The sequence below is a fragment of the Crinia signifera genome, chromosome 4 (genome assembly GCF_055691185.1).
Source record: "Crinia signifera chromosome 4, ASM5569118v1, whole genome shotgun sequence".
Taxonomy (NCBI): Eukaryota; Metazoa; Chordata; class Amphibia; order Anura; family Myobatrachidae; genus Crinia; species Crinia signifera.
In genome coordinates, this window is record NC_139220.1 from 79251099 (window position 1) to 79268927 (window position 17829).

General features: G+C 40.1%; 1 protein-coding gene across 13 annotated transcripts in view; it reads left to right on the forward strand.

Moving 5' to 3' along the window:
- The window catches only part of TENM2 (teneurin transmembrane protein 2), a 2252147-nt gene that overhangs the window by 1649860 nt on the left and 584458 nt on the right, over positions 1–17829 (forward strand). For 11 of the 13 annotated variants that reach the window (XM_083181867.1, XM_083181872.1, XM_083181875.1 and 8 more), the window contains one exon: positions 8963–9172. The exons of the other annotated variants lie outside the window; for them this stretch is intronic. In XM_083181867.1, coding sequence (XP_083037993.1) covers positions 8963–9172 — 210 coding nt within the window. The remainder of the gene's footprint in view (positions 1–8962; positions 9173–17829) is intronic. 13 annotated transcript variants of the gene reach the window in all.

The window sequence follows — 17829 nt, forward strand, 5'->3', positions numbered from 1 at the left end:
GGTCTGTAGTGGCTGTTTCCGCACAGAATAGATGAAATTCACATTCCATCTATTCAATCTTTTTTATGAATTCACGTCTTTTTCCCAGACAATGGCCACTAATTCGAAAATGTAGCTGCCTTTTCCGCAAAAGCAGATTCAGCTCTTCATAGAGCTAGTTCTGCACATACAAATCCTACCCTTTTTTCCCTGGCGAAAACAGCTGGGAATAAATACTCAAATCCAATTATTCCTGACTATTGGAAATATTGGGAAACATTGAATCCCCCCATAGTATACTAATCCCAAGCATAGTCCACGTGGGTACTAAATCAAGCAAAAGTTAGAATAACATGGAAAAAAAAAACAAAAAAAAATCTAAATGGATGTGACCATGCCTCAAATGATTAGGCCTTGCCATATATACAGTAGCTTGCCTGCGCATTGCTCAGGCCCGGGAAAGCTATAGAAGGCCCTTTATCATAGTAACAATGATGATGGTCATTATTGTGCTATCCAACTAGATGCTGAAACAGTATTTACATTGATAAATTTCTGATCACATTTATTATTGCAGCTCCATCTATTGCCTATCGAGGATTATACTTTCTGAAGCATGCGAAGCATAATATCTGATAATTGCCAGTATCGGCGGTTAAGGATGCCAGCATTGAGGCTAATATGACATCCCACGGTCAACCTATTAACAGTGGTAAAGTACCGCTGCTAATAAGATACCCCCCCCCCCATAGATATTCTAAATGTACCTTTATAGACTCGCCTCTTCAATCGTCTTATATTGCAATGAGTCCCTAGCTTTCTATACATTCTTTGTGTTTTGGTTTGTGTTGTTTTTTTCTTTGTGAAGAGTAGTCCTTCTTTGGAATACCCTGTGCACTAATTTATTTACACTGTGATGGAATGACATATTAGATTCCCAATAACTCTTTATGATGTGCTCTCCACTCTGCTTTGTGATTATTTCACTTGCTGCCCTTTTAACAAGACAGATCTGAAATATAATAGGAGTCTGTCAACAAAACTCATTATAAGATGACAAAGTAGCTCTGTGTCCCACCGCTTTGCAGTCTGTGAATCACAGACGAAAGTGGCAAAGTGGTTCACACTTGAAATTGTTTACCTGGGTTATCAGGGTCGGATATTTTGGGGCATGTTGCTTCTTTCATGCTGCCCTCTCTCAGATTGCAAAAGAAGAACAGTGGAAAAAGCAATCCCATACTTGAGCACTCTTTCAGCATTAGACATATCTGCAGACTGATTGAAAATTTGACAGTGGAAATGGATATATTTGTTCACTGCGCTTTGCAGGCTGTTTTTGTTTTTTGTCTAAATCCTGGGTGGCTTTCGTTTTGACTTGTAACTTTTGTTGCGTTTTAGCAAGGAAAGGAAAAATGGAAAAGTACTATAAATGTAAATGTAAAATATACAGCACATTCTGTCTTTTTGAAATTGTTGGTGTGAAAGAACCCAACAGTTCCTTATTTAAACAAGGTCTGCTTCAACCTTGATTGACTTGCAGTAAATTGCCTGGTATGAGAGGTAAAAAGAAGTTGATAGAAAAATGGCAATCAGCACCAAATGTATCTAGCGTGTGAATGACAGGTACCAGAGATGTGTTGGAGTAAGATAAATTTGCAAGAGTGGCCTCTCCTGACAGCTTCAGAGATGGGAAATTGTTCTCGTTAATTTATAACTAAATCCTTGTCATTTAGGGTCAAAAATCAACTAATTGCATAAACAAAATTAAGATTCCTTTCGGACATTTTGATACTTCTGTTGTCAGGCATAATTATTATATTAAAATAAAATGTTTAGGAGATTTCTTATTATGGATGCAAATTGAAATCAACTCTCTGGAAGATTCCATGTCATTGAACATGAGCAACCTATTAATTTCAAAACAATATTCCCGTCATGGACAGAGAGATGCTCATTAGCATATCTTTCAGATCTCTTTTACATTGTATTTTGTTTATATGTACATTTGCAAAAATCCCGCCCATAACTTCCATTCCCAGATTGTTGCTGCAACTAATTAGCTGTAATATTTTACAAACTATTCCTAGAAGGGTCAAAATGACATGATGTGAAATAAAAGCGGTGGAGCTTGGTGTTTCCCAGTGGATCATTTTTTTCTACTAAGCCAGTGATGGATAACCTTGACATTCCAGCTGTTGTTGAACTACACATCCTAACATACCCTGCATCAGTTTTAGCTTGGCGAAATAGTAAAACTGTAGCAGGGCATGCTGGGAAGTGCAGTTCAACAACAGCTGGAGTGCCAAGGTTAGCCATCACTGTACTAAACCCTTCTTCATGTTAGATGATAAAAAGGTATGATTCCCGTCACAAGTACTGTGTGTCACCAAAAGTGGTCCTCCCTGTGGGCTTGGCAGTGGTGACTCTATAGGAGTTATACACAGAACTGGCCAGATCGTGGGAAAGAGAGGATGACTGCATGGGTAGGTAATTTGCTGAATGTGTGCGTAGCTTGGAGAGCAGGCAGCCTTGCCATTCCATTTACGCTACATGAAGCATGGTCGTTAGCAGAGATTGCATTTTGTGTTCTGTCACAGGGGATAGCAACTCATGCTGCTAACTCACTTTGTATGTTCTTGTGTTTGTGTGGGCTTTGCCTGGTTTCTTAGCTCAAACTACAGCTATATACATTCCTATATGTAAGAATAGGGTTTGCGGCAGATATCTGCAGCTGTCCAGTGGCACAGTAGTTCCCAATGGATTTTAAGGGACTGTTGTGTTCCCACATGCATCAAGCTAAAAGCGTAACTCCAACAGTTAGTGCCTGCTTGCTAACCTATTGCCTTGTTTGCCTATAGAACTTATGAGCTTCTTTTCTGGAACATCACCGGATTGGGATCTGGAGCATCCCTCTCTCTTTTTTGCAATCACATTTGGACACCCCGGACATAATCCCAAAAGTCTTTATCGGAAGAGCTGTTTTACATGCTAGCATTCAAAACTGCCGGTATGGAGACGTTCAAAGATAGAGATGATTGTAACTTATTTGTGACTCTTGACACAGCTCTAGTGCATGATTAAGCAATAGGCTGATTAGGCTGCAGCCTTGGTCTCCAGGATGTACTGTGGGAGGTAAAGTTCTTAAGGTGACTTCCAGATGGCTAATATAAGTTACTGATGAAACTGGTGTGGTATGATGGCTCAACAGTCGGAATTCCTGCAGTCAGTATACCAACATTGGAATCCCGATTGGCGGTACTCCAACCCGGGGCGCAAGCGCAAAAAAAAAAGCCCCTTGCGGCCTCGCTGGCTGACTACACAAAGGAGAATAGTTCCTGTCAGTCAGGATACCAAATGTTGGGCATTTGAACATGTCGGGATTCTGATGTTGGTATACTGACCATTGGAATCCCGATTGTCGGGCCGTCATCCAGCACCCGATGGAACCATTCCTTTATGTATATTGTGCTACAGCGTCAGTTATGCAGCCTAAAGCCAGTCTTCTTCACATGCCACACATATTAGATCCTACATTCCAGTTTTATAACCTTCGTTACATGCATATGGGCAATATGATGGGTGAGTCCCTGAGTGCCCTGTTTAGCAGCATTACAAGAGGAGCTCCGTTTGTGTATTGACCCAGGGCACCTGGAACCTTTCATCAAGCCCTGTACATATCATTAATGTGCTGCCCACATTTAATTTTGTGAATGTATTCAAGACCCCTCAATATGGCCAATAACTGTGACGGCTGTCATACAATTAGTTAATAAGGAACTGCTAGGGGACTGTTCTCTTTCCCAGCATTTATTGTCAAGTGAACTGCATGCAGCCTTATTGTTCTCCTGAACTTGGGGGATGCCATAAAGGAACATGGGCCAAATGTAATAGGGGAGTGAGAATCCGAAAGTGAGAGATTGTAGGAGGTGTCACTTTCCAGAGCTTGATGCATTGCATACCAGCACACCAAAGCCACATAGCATTCTTTGGCACTGGAGTATTGACGAGCTGCGCCGGTAACCACTGTGGGACACTTTCATGCATGGTTTACTGGGTTATTGTTTTTTTGCGTTGTTTACGGGATTTTTGAGGATAGTACATCCCACCTATAAATGTATCACAGTTGGGGGCATGGTCAGAATCAAACTCATGGCCTTCTTAAAGAATGTCATTTTTTTTTACCCACAGTACATTGTATTACCATGCTACTGAGTTCCTCGTATATTGAAATTGAATATTAAATAAAGAATTTAAAAAAATAAATAAAGAATTTGATAAAATGAAATCCTTTTTTTATCATTACCATTAATAAACAAAGTTTCATAAACTTGCAAATATGTTTTATAACGTAATATTTACTATATTAATTAAAAGAGGGGTTTAACATCTCCCCAGGGCTTCAGGTGCTAATATAGAATTAAACAACCATGAAAAAGAATTATTATTAATCTTCCTAAACTTGTATGGTTTCTACGTTTTATTTAAAGTTTTGCTTTGTTTGAAACAAAATAAATAGGGAGACAATTAGTGGTCCAGAGTTTAAGTAATAAAGATCATTCAGTATTTTTACAAATATACTAACTTCTAACTATTTTCTATTTATAATCATTTATTTTACTACCTGATTAAAATACAGACGTTTAAGCCTTGGCATATGCAAAGCTTTGACTTACTCCAGGCAAGCTCATTTCTAAGCAACAACATGAAGGTCTCTGCTGGGAAGCGTGTGCTTCTACTCAAATGTTTCTGTGCATTTGCTTACTGATGCTGGCTGTCTTTGTGGTATTTAATATTTCTACTTCCTGGGAGATAGATAACAATTAGTGAAAGGCATGCTATGGGCTAGCTGTAGGTGGTAAGGATACCGTGCTAAGCTTCGCACATGAAGAATGCAGCACTGTCTAGAAAGGAAATGCTTTTCCTGCTAAATATTTTCTAAAAAAGAAAACCAACAATCCCTTAAATATTTCCCTATGCAGATAGATACAAACTGTAGGTGCACTGTAGGTCATCTCATAACAGCTGTCCCTTGAGTAATTCATATCTCGCAACTTTGAGTCCCCCTTAGTATGAACCTGTGTTCAGCGAAGCCGCGCTCGCTCCTGAAAAGTTGTTCAGCTCTGCGTTGCTGAATAGATGCTGTGCGCATGCGCACAGCGTCTATTCTCTTCATGCTGGGGGGGGGCTCTCAACTGCCGCCCCCACCACGGGACAATGGCGCTCCGGGTGGGAAGCAGGAACATCCCCAAATACCGGGTACTTCCCGCAGTAAGCGGGACAGTTGGGAGTAATGTGTAATAATCACCAACATTTAGGCCATAATGGGTGAGAAGTATTCAGTACACCCACCCCATATGTTCTTACCACACTCCAAAGACAGAGAAAATATAAGGGGTATTCAATCTGTGCCAAGGGGACAGGGTGACCAGCCATCGGGAATAACGGCACTGCTGAGCAAACAGCAGGTCTGTGGTGTCCAAAGCATGCTTCATGCAACACTGCAACAGCAATTCTAGCTGCAGGTTGCCATTTCAGGCATATTGCTAATCAGATGCAGAGACCATTGGGCAGCACACTTAGTTACAGCTTTTGTCATAACCACTCACACACACACCTCTAGACTGGCTCTCACCATACCCACTCACGCAACCCTAGTTAAGGTCCTCGCTGTTACCACTCATGCTTGCCTAGCTACAACCCTTGCTATAACCACTTGTGCACCCCTAGTCAGTGGAGGGGGGGGGGGGAGCCGGGGGGGGGGCAGGTACAGTTTACCTGGGCCCAGGCCTGTCAGAGGGGGCCCAGATCTGGGCACACAGTTTTTTTTTTTATTTGGTGGCGAGTGTGCTGGGTCTGAGTGCACCATAGTCAATTTTTTCAGCTGCAGCATTGGTGCGGAAGTGGGCCAGCACGGGGGCAGCAGCATCACAGAGGTCCTTCCGCTCTCCGACTCCAGGGCCTGCTGAGAGCCCGCCACGTGATTTGGCAGTTTACTCCTAGCAGAGCATGTTAACCCCTGGCAGTGCATGTAACTCTGGGCAGAGCATGTAACTCCAGGCAGAGCATGTAAACCCATGGCAATGAGCATGTTAACCCCTGGTAGAGCATGTTAACCCCTGGCATCAAGCATGAAGCCCATAGCAATGAGCATTTAGGTAAGTGGAACTTACAAGGGTCAACAGAATGTGCGGGGAGCTCCGTATGTGGGGGCCCCAGGAAGTTGTTGTACCGGGGCCCATGATTTCTCTAGTTACAGCCCTCACCATAACCATTTGTTCACCCCTTGTTACGGGTTTCACCGTATCCACACATGCACACCTAGTTACTGTATGGCCCTTACCGTAAAAATTTGCACACCCCTAGTTATAGCCCCCACCATAATCACTCACGCACTCCTAGTTACCGCCCTCAAATATAAAGTCATGTTTTAAAACTGGTGCAAGTTATACTGTTCTTGATCTGGACATTTTCTACGATGTTTGTTTTGACAATACAAATAAATGAGCACAAATATTTTCTTGCTTTTATTTGTGGCATCAATACATCCAAGTCTATATGGGATGTGTATTATATAAGTAGAATGTATAATGTACCAATAAGTCTGTGCTATCTCAGTATTCTACTAATACTTAGGTTTTTACCCTAGTACTTATTATTTTAGATATTTTTTCCTCTTTCAAAGCTTAGTGGGGGAGAGATTTATTTGGCCTTGCAATGATGACAAGAAAACGTCTCTACAGCGTACAGCACAGATTTTATTTATGTTTAAATTCTACTTCTCCTTATGAGTTGTGTGACATGTATTTTATCCACGTACAGCAGAATATCTATTTTGCATGGACTGGAGTCAAAGAGAAGACATTTTTTATACTGATAAATAAATGCAGATATCTTGATGCTTTTATATCATAAAAAAGTAATAATTTACAGCAGACGAAACCCAGAAGCTTATTTTTTTTGGAGGGAACATCAATAATGTTTTAGTCAAATCTAGTTCCTTTCATCTTTATACAGTATACTCCTGTGATTTTAGACAATTATGACCTTCAGAGTAACTGGGTCATGTAGCTTTCATTGCACTGTGCAAATACCCCTAACACAGAAGAATAATGTACCCTGAGTGTGGGTAAGCAAAATCTGTTCATCAGGTATGAAATATTGCTGTGTAGTGACCTTATTTGGCCTTGTATCCACTTTAGATGATTCTAGTTGTGTAGCGAGCCAGGAAATTTCAGGTGAAACAATCTGTCCTGGTTAGAGGAGCACAGGAGGGCAGTGTATCTAAGGAGAGGGAATGCAGTTTTAAAAATGAATGAGACCCTTCTTCCACCTGTCACGTTTGCAACCTCTGAATTTCGTTGCAGTGAATGTGAGCAGAAGCAGGCTTTTTAGAGCAAAACAAAATTGATCTAAAGTATTGTTTTTTTTTCCTATGTATTGTATTGTTGGTTTTTAATTATAAATGGCAGTTAAAATATTTACCGGTTTTATGTCAATTAGTACAAAATTCACATGCATAATCTACAGCTGAGATCTTTCAAACTGTTTAAGGGTGAGAAGTTGACCCAGATTTTGAATTCTTATAAAAGTGCGACAAAAGAAGAGTTTCGGTACACAAAACTGTTTACAGAAAACACCTACGCCAAGAAGATTACAATTAATATTAAGATAAAGGGTGTAATATTACCAGACATCAACATTTTGGGGAGGGCACTTCACTGTTCTTCTGCACACTGAGGCTGTTGTGGACGTCCCTTGTTTGAGGCAGTTAGTTGCACTTTAATTTGGCTCTAGTTTATGTTTTCAAGGTACTGAAACTTTTCTGGGTCTGTAAAGTTGCTAAGTTTAGCACATCTGTGAAACAAAGAGTGCTGACTTGTACATTCTGTAGGTCACAAACCTATAGCTATCCATCACTGAAGCTTCCACTATCTTAAATTATCTAGAGGGCAATGATCAGCAGACAACAACATAGAGAAAAATGTCTCTTATTCCATTTAATTTCCCTATAAGTATAATGCAGCATGTAAACATGTACCATATGCCAGCTGGTGGTATACTATATATCATGTCTGTACATACTTAATGGCATGAAATATGATATTTTATGTAGTGAACATCTTTTGTCACCACAATTCCCTTTTAGAATATATATGTATTTTTATAAATGACTATAGAGATTCTTAGTTAAACTGATCACTAACGTTGTTGCATTTTGGCCCTTGTGTCAGTGGTGCAGGCTGACAGTGGGTTCGTGGACATGGCAATAAGTCTTCATTTGTGTTTTTGGCCTGGACACACCTAGGCGGGTGACGTCAGCTCCGGACGTGATTTATGCATCCGCCATTATAGCGCGGAGTAAGTTGCAGGCTACTCAACCGCTGCACACATGGGGCTGGGGGGGGGGCATTCAATAGTGCAGTGGTTGCGAATGGATTTGCCACTTTCGCATGGCTGTGATGGCATTCGCAGACATGCACAGGGGAGGGATTTCACTCTGGCAGGGAGGCGGCTAACTGGTCTGAAAAGTAGCAGCCCGGTGATCAGGTCTGAATTACCTCCTATATCTACATCAAGCCAGTGAAAAGACAATTCTGGATGCTACACACATGCTTGGGAATACCCATCAGTTGTAGACCTGCATTGTGCAGCTCCTGCAGAAGAGATATAAAGTGAATTTTCAAATTAATAATTTTTCTTTGAAAACAAGAGTTAATAGAGTGATATAGGTTTATTATCTACACAACTTGTACAAGACCGTGAAACACCTATATATCTGTAAATAAAAGGATATGTTCGTTCTTAGCTGCAGTATACAGTCTTTCCAATGCAGCAGTACTGTTCCTTTGTCTCTTTACCACATAACTATGCCACGCTAATTTTTCCCTTGCTAGATCTGCAGATGATACCTATACATAAATGTTTTTGTGTGCATGTTCATTGCCTTCATTGCTGACCTTTACTCCCTGTTCCTCTTTCCCAGGTCGTTCCATCCCATCTACATCTTCATCTAGCCTACTACCATCTGGACAACTGCCCAGCTCACATAATCCTCCTCCTGTTAGCTGCCAGATGCCGCTGCTAGACAGCAATACATCTCATCAGATCATGGACACTAACCCTGATGAGGAGTTCTCCCCTAACTCATACCTGCTCCGAGCATGCTCAGGTGCACAGCAGCCTTCCAGCAGCGGTAAGAACCTTCAGTGATTATACTACTTTGTTTATGCCTGACCGCAAGAATGTATTTCATTGTGCAGAATACATGTTGTATATGTTTAATGTATATCCACTGATTGTGTTGTTTAATGACAAAAACAACGCACAACACGCAAATAAGTGTTCTCTGTGTATATATTACATTCACTTTGGTGCTCTACATTTAGTTTTTTTAATAAATTCACAGATGTGAATGGCTAAATAGATGTTTTTTTCCTGTGATAATGAAGATCAGGTTAGCAGAGACAGAGAGAGGTGGGGTTTGAGAATAAAGTAACCAGGTGTTTCTGGGGACCCACGGATAGCATGCCCAACCCCTTTTAGCCAACGGTGCACCATATAAAGAGGGCTCAGATATTCACAGTGAAGCGTGACCATTGGTTATGGGTTGTTTTTGGTGACAGGCCAGTGTGCTGCTTAATAAGTAAGTGTACCTTCTACATCTGGAAATAAGAAAATAGACTGCGGTCTTGCCAATATACTTGTTGTGTAATAATGGCACCCCATTCTAGTTTGAATAAACAGAAAGTCTATAAATATAATTGTATAAGGTAAGACCATCTTCAGGTCTGTTTTTCAGAAGGCCTCCATTTTGCACGATTAATAATTCATATACTGCAGTAAAATACTTGTCAAACAAGATTTTATATAAAGAGTCTGCTGTATACCTAAACCTTTATGACAGAATTAAGTGACATCACATCATCTCTACCACATAATCCTGTCTGAGCTAGGCAGGGGTGCTGAGAGGGAGCAGAAGTGGGTACTGATTACCCAGGCCCAGGCATGCTGGGAGGGGGAGAGGGTGGTACCACAGGGGCTTTGCCCAGGTCATCTGCTGAGGGTAGGGTGACATTGGTATATCCTTGTGCATTTCTGTAGGCGGAATGGTCACAACTCATCAAACACATACCCCAACCCCACCACCACCACCACCACCACCACCACATAAGCATCCAGCCCTGTGGCTGCTCATATTGGCCCTGGATCCAGATGGAAACCTCAGGCATTGTAGTGTAGACCAAAGTATTTGTTCTCACCTCTTTTCTGTATTACTTGAGACTAATTGCCAGTGTGCCATTGCTTCTGAATCCCCCAAATAAGCTGTCTCCAATAGAATATATTGCATATCTGACCATCCGATGACCTGGAAAAAAATGGAGGCCCCTCAATTGGAGCCCCCAATCCACAGAGTACACTATTCTGTATTAGAATATCTGATACTGAAATTGAGTTTTTACTATCAGGCTGTTAACAAGACAACATTAATATTAATAATGTGAACTGCCACTTATCCTATACAATAATTCCCATTTCACCATATTTATGCTATGGTTCCAATTATTTGCAATATAAATCCCTTTTCTCCTATAGCAGCATTCTCTGTTATGTCATACTGCTAGTGCACATCACTTGTAGAGCGACAGGTTGTCCAGGCCCATATTAGGATCAAGAAAGTGTCTAAGATCAAGCAAGCTCTAACAAATATATTGTTCTTGACTTCAGCTGGGCTGCCATTAGAAATTGTGGGGTCAGGTGCTGACAAAATTGCCCCCCCCCCCCCCCCACACACACACACGCAAAAATTGCTGCACCATTCCCTTGTGACTTCACATATAGGTTGAGCATTGCAGAATGCAGGAACAATTCACAGCAAACTGGTGCACAGAGAAGGCTTGTTTTAAGAAGTCCTCCCTACGCATCAGTCTGCTGTATCAGTGGTCGGAGTTTGGTCTGGGCCCCCTCTCTGTCTGGGCATGGACTCCAATCCCTGCCTGATGGCATCCCTGGTAGTTCTTTATGCTCATTTGTAATGTAAGTGAGCCTTTTTATAATATAGGAACATCTCACATTTCTAACTAATCCATTTAGCAAAGATGGAAGTTAGAACATAATAAACCTCACTTTTATTTATTGAATTTTTTATTCCAAACATACTCAAAATTTTGCAAATATAAATCACAATTTCATCTACTTAAATTGCATGTTGTAGGAAGCTATGAGATGAGTCTTCACAGAGTCCGGCTAATGTCCAGTCTTTCATCTAATGTGTCTAGTCTGTAAACTATTAGTAAATAGTCAATGGGGGGGGGGGGGGGTATTCAATGTTTGATTACGACAGTCCAAATCACGGGCAATCCAACATCAACTCGACTGTCAGTATTCAATCATCTCCTGTTGGAAACATTCCGACAGTCAGAATACATGTAGATTGTTGGAATCCACTTGTACTTGGTCAATCGTAGATTCAACTTTTTAGAATCTTTTTTTAATCTGATAGACTTCGATGTGGTCAGAAACTGCCACACTCAATAGATGTGTGCCTAAATTTCCGACTATAAGAAATATCATCACACATTGAATAGCCCGCAATGTGTTATTGACTGTGGCTTCCAAGTACCGTATCATATGTTTTCACTAAACAGACCAACAGACACATTGTCCTCTAGTTACTTCAATACTGCAGTATTGAAGCTAAATTCTCAAAGCATGCAAGTTTAATGCTTATGCTTCTAAATCTAAGATTATAAGACTGTTTTCTGCAAGTGTTAATTATTATGCAAATTGTAGAAATCTGGGATGCGTTAGGGAAGAAAGATGACAAAAATGGGGAAATGAAATGTCTTTTCTAATTGTATGCCATTTGAGTTTCTAGACATACTTAACAAATCACATTTTTCCTAGTTCATTTCACTCTGGAGTATTTTTTTTTTATATTAACTGTGATTTAAAGCATTGAAAACTATTAGTGAATCTCCATTACTGAAAAGAATTACTTACACATTTTAAGTAGGCTCCGTGCATCATAGCCGGCTTTCTGAAAGGATCTGCCCTAAAGGAATTGTGTGCGGTAACATTGTACATTCTCAGATAGTGAAATAATGTTCTGGAATGTATCGGCAAAATAACGTATGAACACAAAAGGCATCGCAGTACAATAGTCATGACATACAGTACTCTAGTCAGTGCAGAAACATGTCCGGAGGGCTGCTGACAATTGCAGAAGTCACCAGCTGCAATTTTAGTGACCTGTAGGGACAATGTTAAAAACCTTTTGAATATGGGTTTATGTCACTAACAAAAGGATCAAAACAAAGTATTTTGTTTAACTAAAAAAAATGTAGCCAAATATTTCTTAAAATACTGTAGGTTTAGGTTTACTTAAAAAACATATAAATTGTAAATATACTGTATATATTTAAATCTATATAATAATAGTCCACAAATCCACATTTACATGCAGTGTAGTTGATTTCGGGATGCTCCACTGAAGAACCCAATAGCAGGTAAAGGAATTTTTATTGGACCAAAATAACATCATTCTGTTCGAGGATTCAACCACGGAGGGCCGTTTTCAAGACAGGCAACAGATACTCAGCAGTTCAGTATGCAGACAAAGAGATTTTTTGTCTGCATACTGAAATGCTGAGTATCTGTTGCCTGTCTTAAAAACGGCCCTCCGGGGGTGAAACGTCATACAGAATGATGTTATTTTGATCCAATAAAAAGTCCTGTTAGTGGTGGTGAGGGGACCTCTCTGGTTGCAAAACTGTGACTTTCTGTACAGTGTGACAGTGTGTGTGTGTTGATATAAGCGAGAGAGAGAGTCCATAAGTTGGCACCCATCGGTTTTCACAACAATGACTCCGGGTGTCACGGCGTCCGGCAGCTCAGCCCCGAAGGACTTCCAGGGTTACCGTCCATCATTTCCGAATCATGTCACATCCGTCTATTCCCATGGCAACCCGGCAACGCTATGACCATCACCAATACATTATGAATATATATACTAAACTACATAAAAAAATACTATACATAACACACATAAAAAGAAGTACATATTTACAGAAAATGCATAGAGCTGCAAAACCAACACATTAATTCTAACTATGTCTGTATAGTTATAATTAGTACATTTATGTCTACATGTTCTAACAAAAATCCCATGTTACAAAGTTATACTGACAAAAATGGATGGGAAACTTATGACCAGAAAACATTTACATTTAAATGGTCATTAAGCCTGTTTGGCTTTACGGTATCCAATGTATATATCCATTTAGGTTCCAAACACAGTAACTGTTTATGTCTGTCCCCTCCTCTGTTGCTGGCAGGGACATGATCAATGATCGTATGTCTAAAACTGGCAAGACTGTGTTTAGCTTCAAAGAAATACCTCGCAAGAGGTTGCTCAGAAGCTCTACCACTTAAAGCCGCATGAATTGCGGTGCACTGCAAAGCCATTCTTTCCTGATAGTTTTGCCTACATAGCAAAGTCCACAAGGGCACTTTATCATGTAGACAACATACGAACCGTTACCTCCCAAGGTGAAACAAATATTAAATTACGCCCAGTGTGTGGGTGAAAAAAAAAACATTTAGCGGCTATCATATGACTGCATGTTGTTTGCAGGATCAGATTCCCTCAGAGGAGTTCATTACAAACAAAAACTCCTAAAAGATCCCAGGGGGGTAACTGGCAGAGACAGCGATTGTCATGGCTGATGTCCTTGTGGATTTCCCCATATATATTATGGGGATATTTTCATAAAAATGTGAACTATTCACAGCGATACAGTGTGTTGATAATCACGGCAGTTTGACAATAATTCAAAAATCTGGGGGTTTTTGGCGGGAATTTTTAGAAGTGAGAAATGTTGCCCATAGCAACCAATTAGTCAGAATCTGGATACTATGCTCTTAAAGAATTTAATTGAAAAAAAAAGCACAATTTTGATTATCTAAGGATAAGTGAGAAATTGTTTAGAATTCCTAATAAGAACAATTGCCATTAAATGAAAAGGCATTTATTAAACTTGAAAAAGTCTATGACTCATTTAACCAGTGAAAGAAAAACGTAAAATACATATTTAATGTCACATGTCTTAATGCTGGGTGATTGAGCAGGTACTTACTTCCTGCCCATTGGTAACCATGACATCCAGCTCTTAGATAATAATGGGCTCAGAGCAAGGATAACAATGGGGGTCAGATGAAGGTACAGCTCCAGGTCTCCACATATAAATATGCTCATCACAATGATCATCAACTGCTTAGCAGGCCCCATAGTACTGTAGGTCATATATCATATTTAAAACTGTATTTTTATTCTTTTCACAAAATGCTGTGTTTATGTATCTAGGGATACAATAGGGCTGATAGTATAGGGGGTGTACACACCCACTCTGCCCACACCCACATAACCCTAATTACAGCCCCTCTTCTTCACAGTATAGGATCAGTAAATAATATTTATCTGCACATCCTAAGCAATAAGGCCAATTGCCCCACAAAGGACAACATATTGAAAAGATACAAAGCCAGGCTACTGAAATTTCACAGATAAAGGTATTTTGTTATTGCAATACTACTGTAAATATAAATACAACAGACACATTTCTTGGGAAATGAATCGTTTTTATTAATTATTTTATTTAGATAGAATTTCAATGTATGAGGTGGAATTCTATTATTGTGCAGTATATGAGCCGTTAGGATATCCCATCCTATTGTTTTGGCATCACCTGCAGGGAAGTGTCTTATAAACAAGGATCCGCTTGAAAAGTTATTCTGCAGATATTGTCTTTTTGGCAAAAACTTTGTGAGGTCTGACAATACTGTTGTGACATGAGGAGACACATAGTGAAATGACAGCATTACTATTGTTTCTGGACAGGCACCCTACCTTGAGCTTGAGTTGTTATGTCAAACAAGTTTCAATGTACAGTACTTTTATAAAGTACGATATGTCAGGTCTCCAATGCACCTAGAATAACACACTCATACACAAGCTGAGCATTTATCCTGTCCACCTTTTTCTCTAGCTGACTTTGCATATGTGCTTATTATAATGTAACAACATTCACAAGCGCCCATCAGCTGTTTTGATAATTCATCTTAATCGCTTTTCTTAAGGGCTGATGACTTCTGTTTACGTCCCCATACAAATTTCATTTGCACAAAAAAACTCACCTGTGCAATAAGTCCAAAAGCAGGTGAGTCCCTGTTCCAAGAATCAGTCCCTAGTCCTTGGAGAATGGTGGCATCACTAGAGTGACTTCAGATGTGCATGTCCAATCCCTAAAACACATCTACACAGCATAACCATAGTAATGTCTTCACGACTTCACGCTCACTGGAAGATGCACCAAAACAGTTATTGGACATATGTGACACCCTGAATGATGTGCCAACCTACATGGGGAAATTCAGTGATCATGCACCTGATTTTCTTGATGTTTTGTGCTCACTTTGGCCGAGATTCTCTATCGCAGAAATGCGGTAAAAACCCCGTTATTTGGGTTTTTACCGCATTTCTGTATTCTCTAACCCCCCTTCGCAATGTCAGCGCTGCGGAGGGAATCGCCAGAAAAAGCTGGCAATCCCCTGCAGAAGCCTATGGGCTTCTTACAGCAGCGCTGTGTGAGGGATCCGTCACGGATCCCTCCCAGCATGCCCCGCGGCCGGAGCGTCGGTCTGCGCATGCGCAGACGGACTCCCGGGTCATAGACCCGGAAGTCCAGCAACGTCGCGCATCGCAAGGGACAGCTCTTACCGCAAGAGCTGTCTCTTACCGCAAGAGCTGTCCCTTGCGTTAATGACCGCATATTTTAGAGAATATGTGGTCATTAGAAATGCGAATGCCGGCGATACTGGGCTGCGGATTTTAGAGAATCCCGCCCTATATATGTTGCAACTTGAGTGCAACTTTCCAATGGGCATTTATTCTTTCTGTCGGTGATCGCAAGCAACTGTTGAATAATTAGAGAATCTTTATTTTTTTTATTTTTAGGGGAGGTGATTGCTTTGCCGCAGGGCTATCCTATTAGCCCTGATAATCCGAAGTGTGCCACAACTGGTCCGGATGAAAGGTCTGGCAGATATAAGATGAAAGCTGGAAAAATGGTAACTCTGGCACAACGCGTTTCGGCGTATTCATACGCCTTCATCAGGAGGCCTTTCATCCGGACCATTTACCGCCATTCCTGGATCCTATAATCTCAGTGTAGCAGCAGCCATCAAACCAGGTATTTTTATACCACAAGACTGCTTCTCCATTACAGCCTCTGAGTCCATTCTGGATCCTCACTGGGCATAACCCCAGTCTAAAGGAGATCACAAACTTCCAAGTCTGGTAACTATAGGAACTTCATTGTTAAGCTGGAACTTCATTGTTAAGCTGGAACATTTTCTTCTATAAATTTTTTATTGATTTCTTTATCGATTTTTTTATTTATTTATATATTTTAAAAAAACACCCCTCCTTTTTTTCATTCTATAGAGAATTCTCTTTATAATGTTTATACATGTGATTATTTTATCTGATAAATATCTATGTAATACCTATATAAATTGTCAGAATACTCTCTTCAGCCAAACCACAGCGCTGTATCTTCCTTATTTGACATTAATAGCTAATGGCTGCTTCCTACAGTATATGTAAGCAAACCATTCACATTATGATGGAATCTTTAGCAGTTGATGACTTTCTATTCCGAACATGCGATGCCAGCATAATTCCAAGCATTCTGGAAATTATTTAAACAGCAGGTAAAGAGATACTGTACTAGACATTTATACCCCTTTCAGATCGAACCTATTACCGGATTCATGCTGGTTTGTTGATGGTTAGGTAGCAACACAGCATTACAAACCGGCAAAAAAGAAGGGTTCTTATCAGTTTGTTGCTGTGCAGTGTGAGCGGGTTAATCAGGTTTAGCAGCCTGTTTCCCATTCACACTAATGGAGGAGGCAGTGTTTGGAGCAGTGCCAGCTCTAAGTACTGCCTCCTCCCCGCCCCGGATGATGCTCCACCGCTTTGCCCCACCTCCGCATACTGTCAGTGAACTGCAATTTTACCGGTTCGCTAAAGGTATCTAAACAGACCAAATTGCAGTGTCACACCGGAATTGAACGGTTTCAAAGTCCCGGTGCGACCCTGCATTTTGTGATTTGAAAGCAGTATGAGAGACCACATGGACTGGACTTCATACAGTCTCTAAATTTGTCAACTCCTTTTAAAAAAATAAGAATTTCATTGTTGATAATATGCAGACCTTTAATTCACCATAAATCTTTATTAAACATCATCAAAGTTCTCAGCTTAAGATAAATGTGATTATAACACTCTTAAAATGACATTATATCATTGGCATAATTGGTTTATCATTTGGAAAAGCAACATCAATCATAACTAGTAGAACTACATAGAAAATGAATCCAACCTTTCCACTATGGAAGACTGACACTATAATTGCTCAAAATCAGTTAATACCAAAGTGAAAAACACTCTCTTCCTATGTGATCTTCCTTTAATGGAATGCATAATGAAAAATCATGTTGGAATAAACGTGCTGTAATTAAAATAGATGGAAATACAGGGTTTCTGTCTGGATGATAGTTTAATGATAGTTACAACACTGTTGCACTTTATGTAAATCATTCTGTTTTTAATTGACTACCAATTGTTTTGTTATTTAATGTTTTATACATATTGTGTCATTTTTGATGCTTTACAGTACATTCAGCATATATTTTACCTCTCAGTTATACACAATGCTAATGTTAGTGAAAATACTGTTTATTGGGGCTAATTCAGTAGCCCTTGCAGATCTGTAGAAATTGCATATT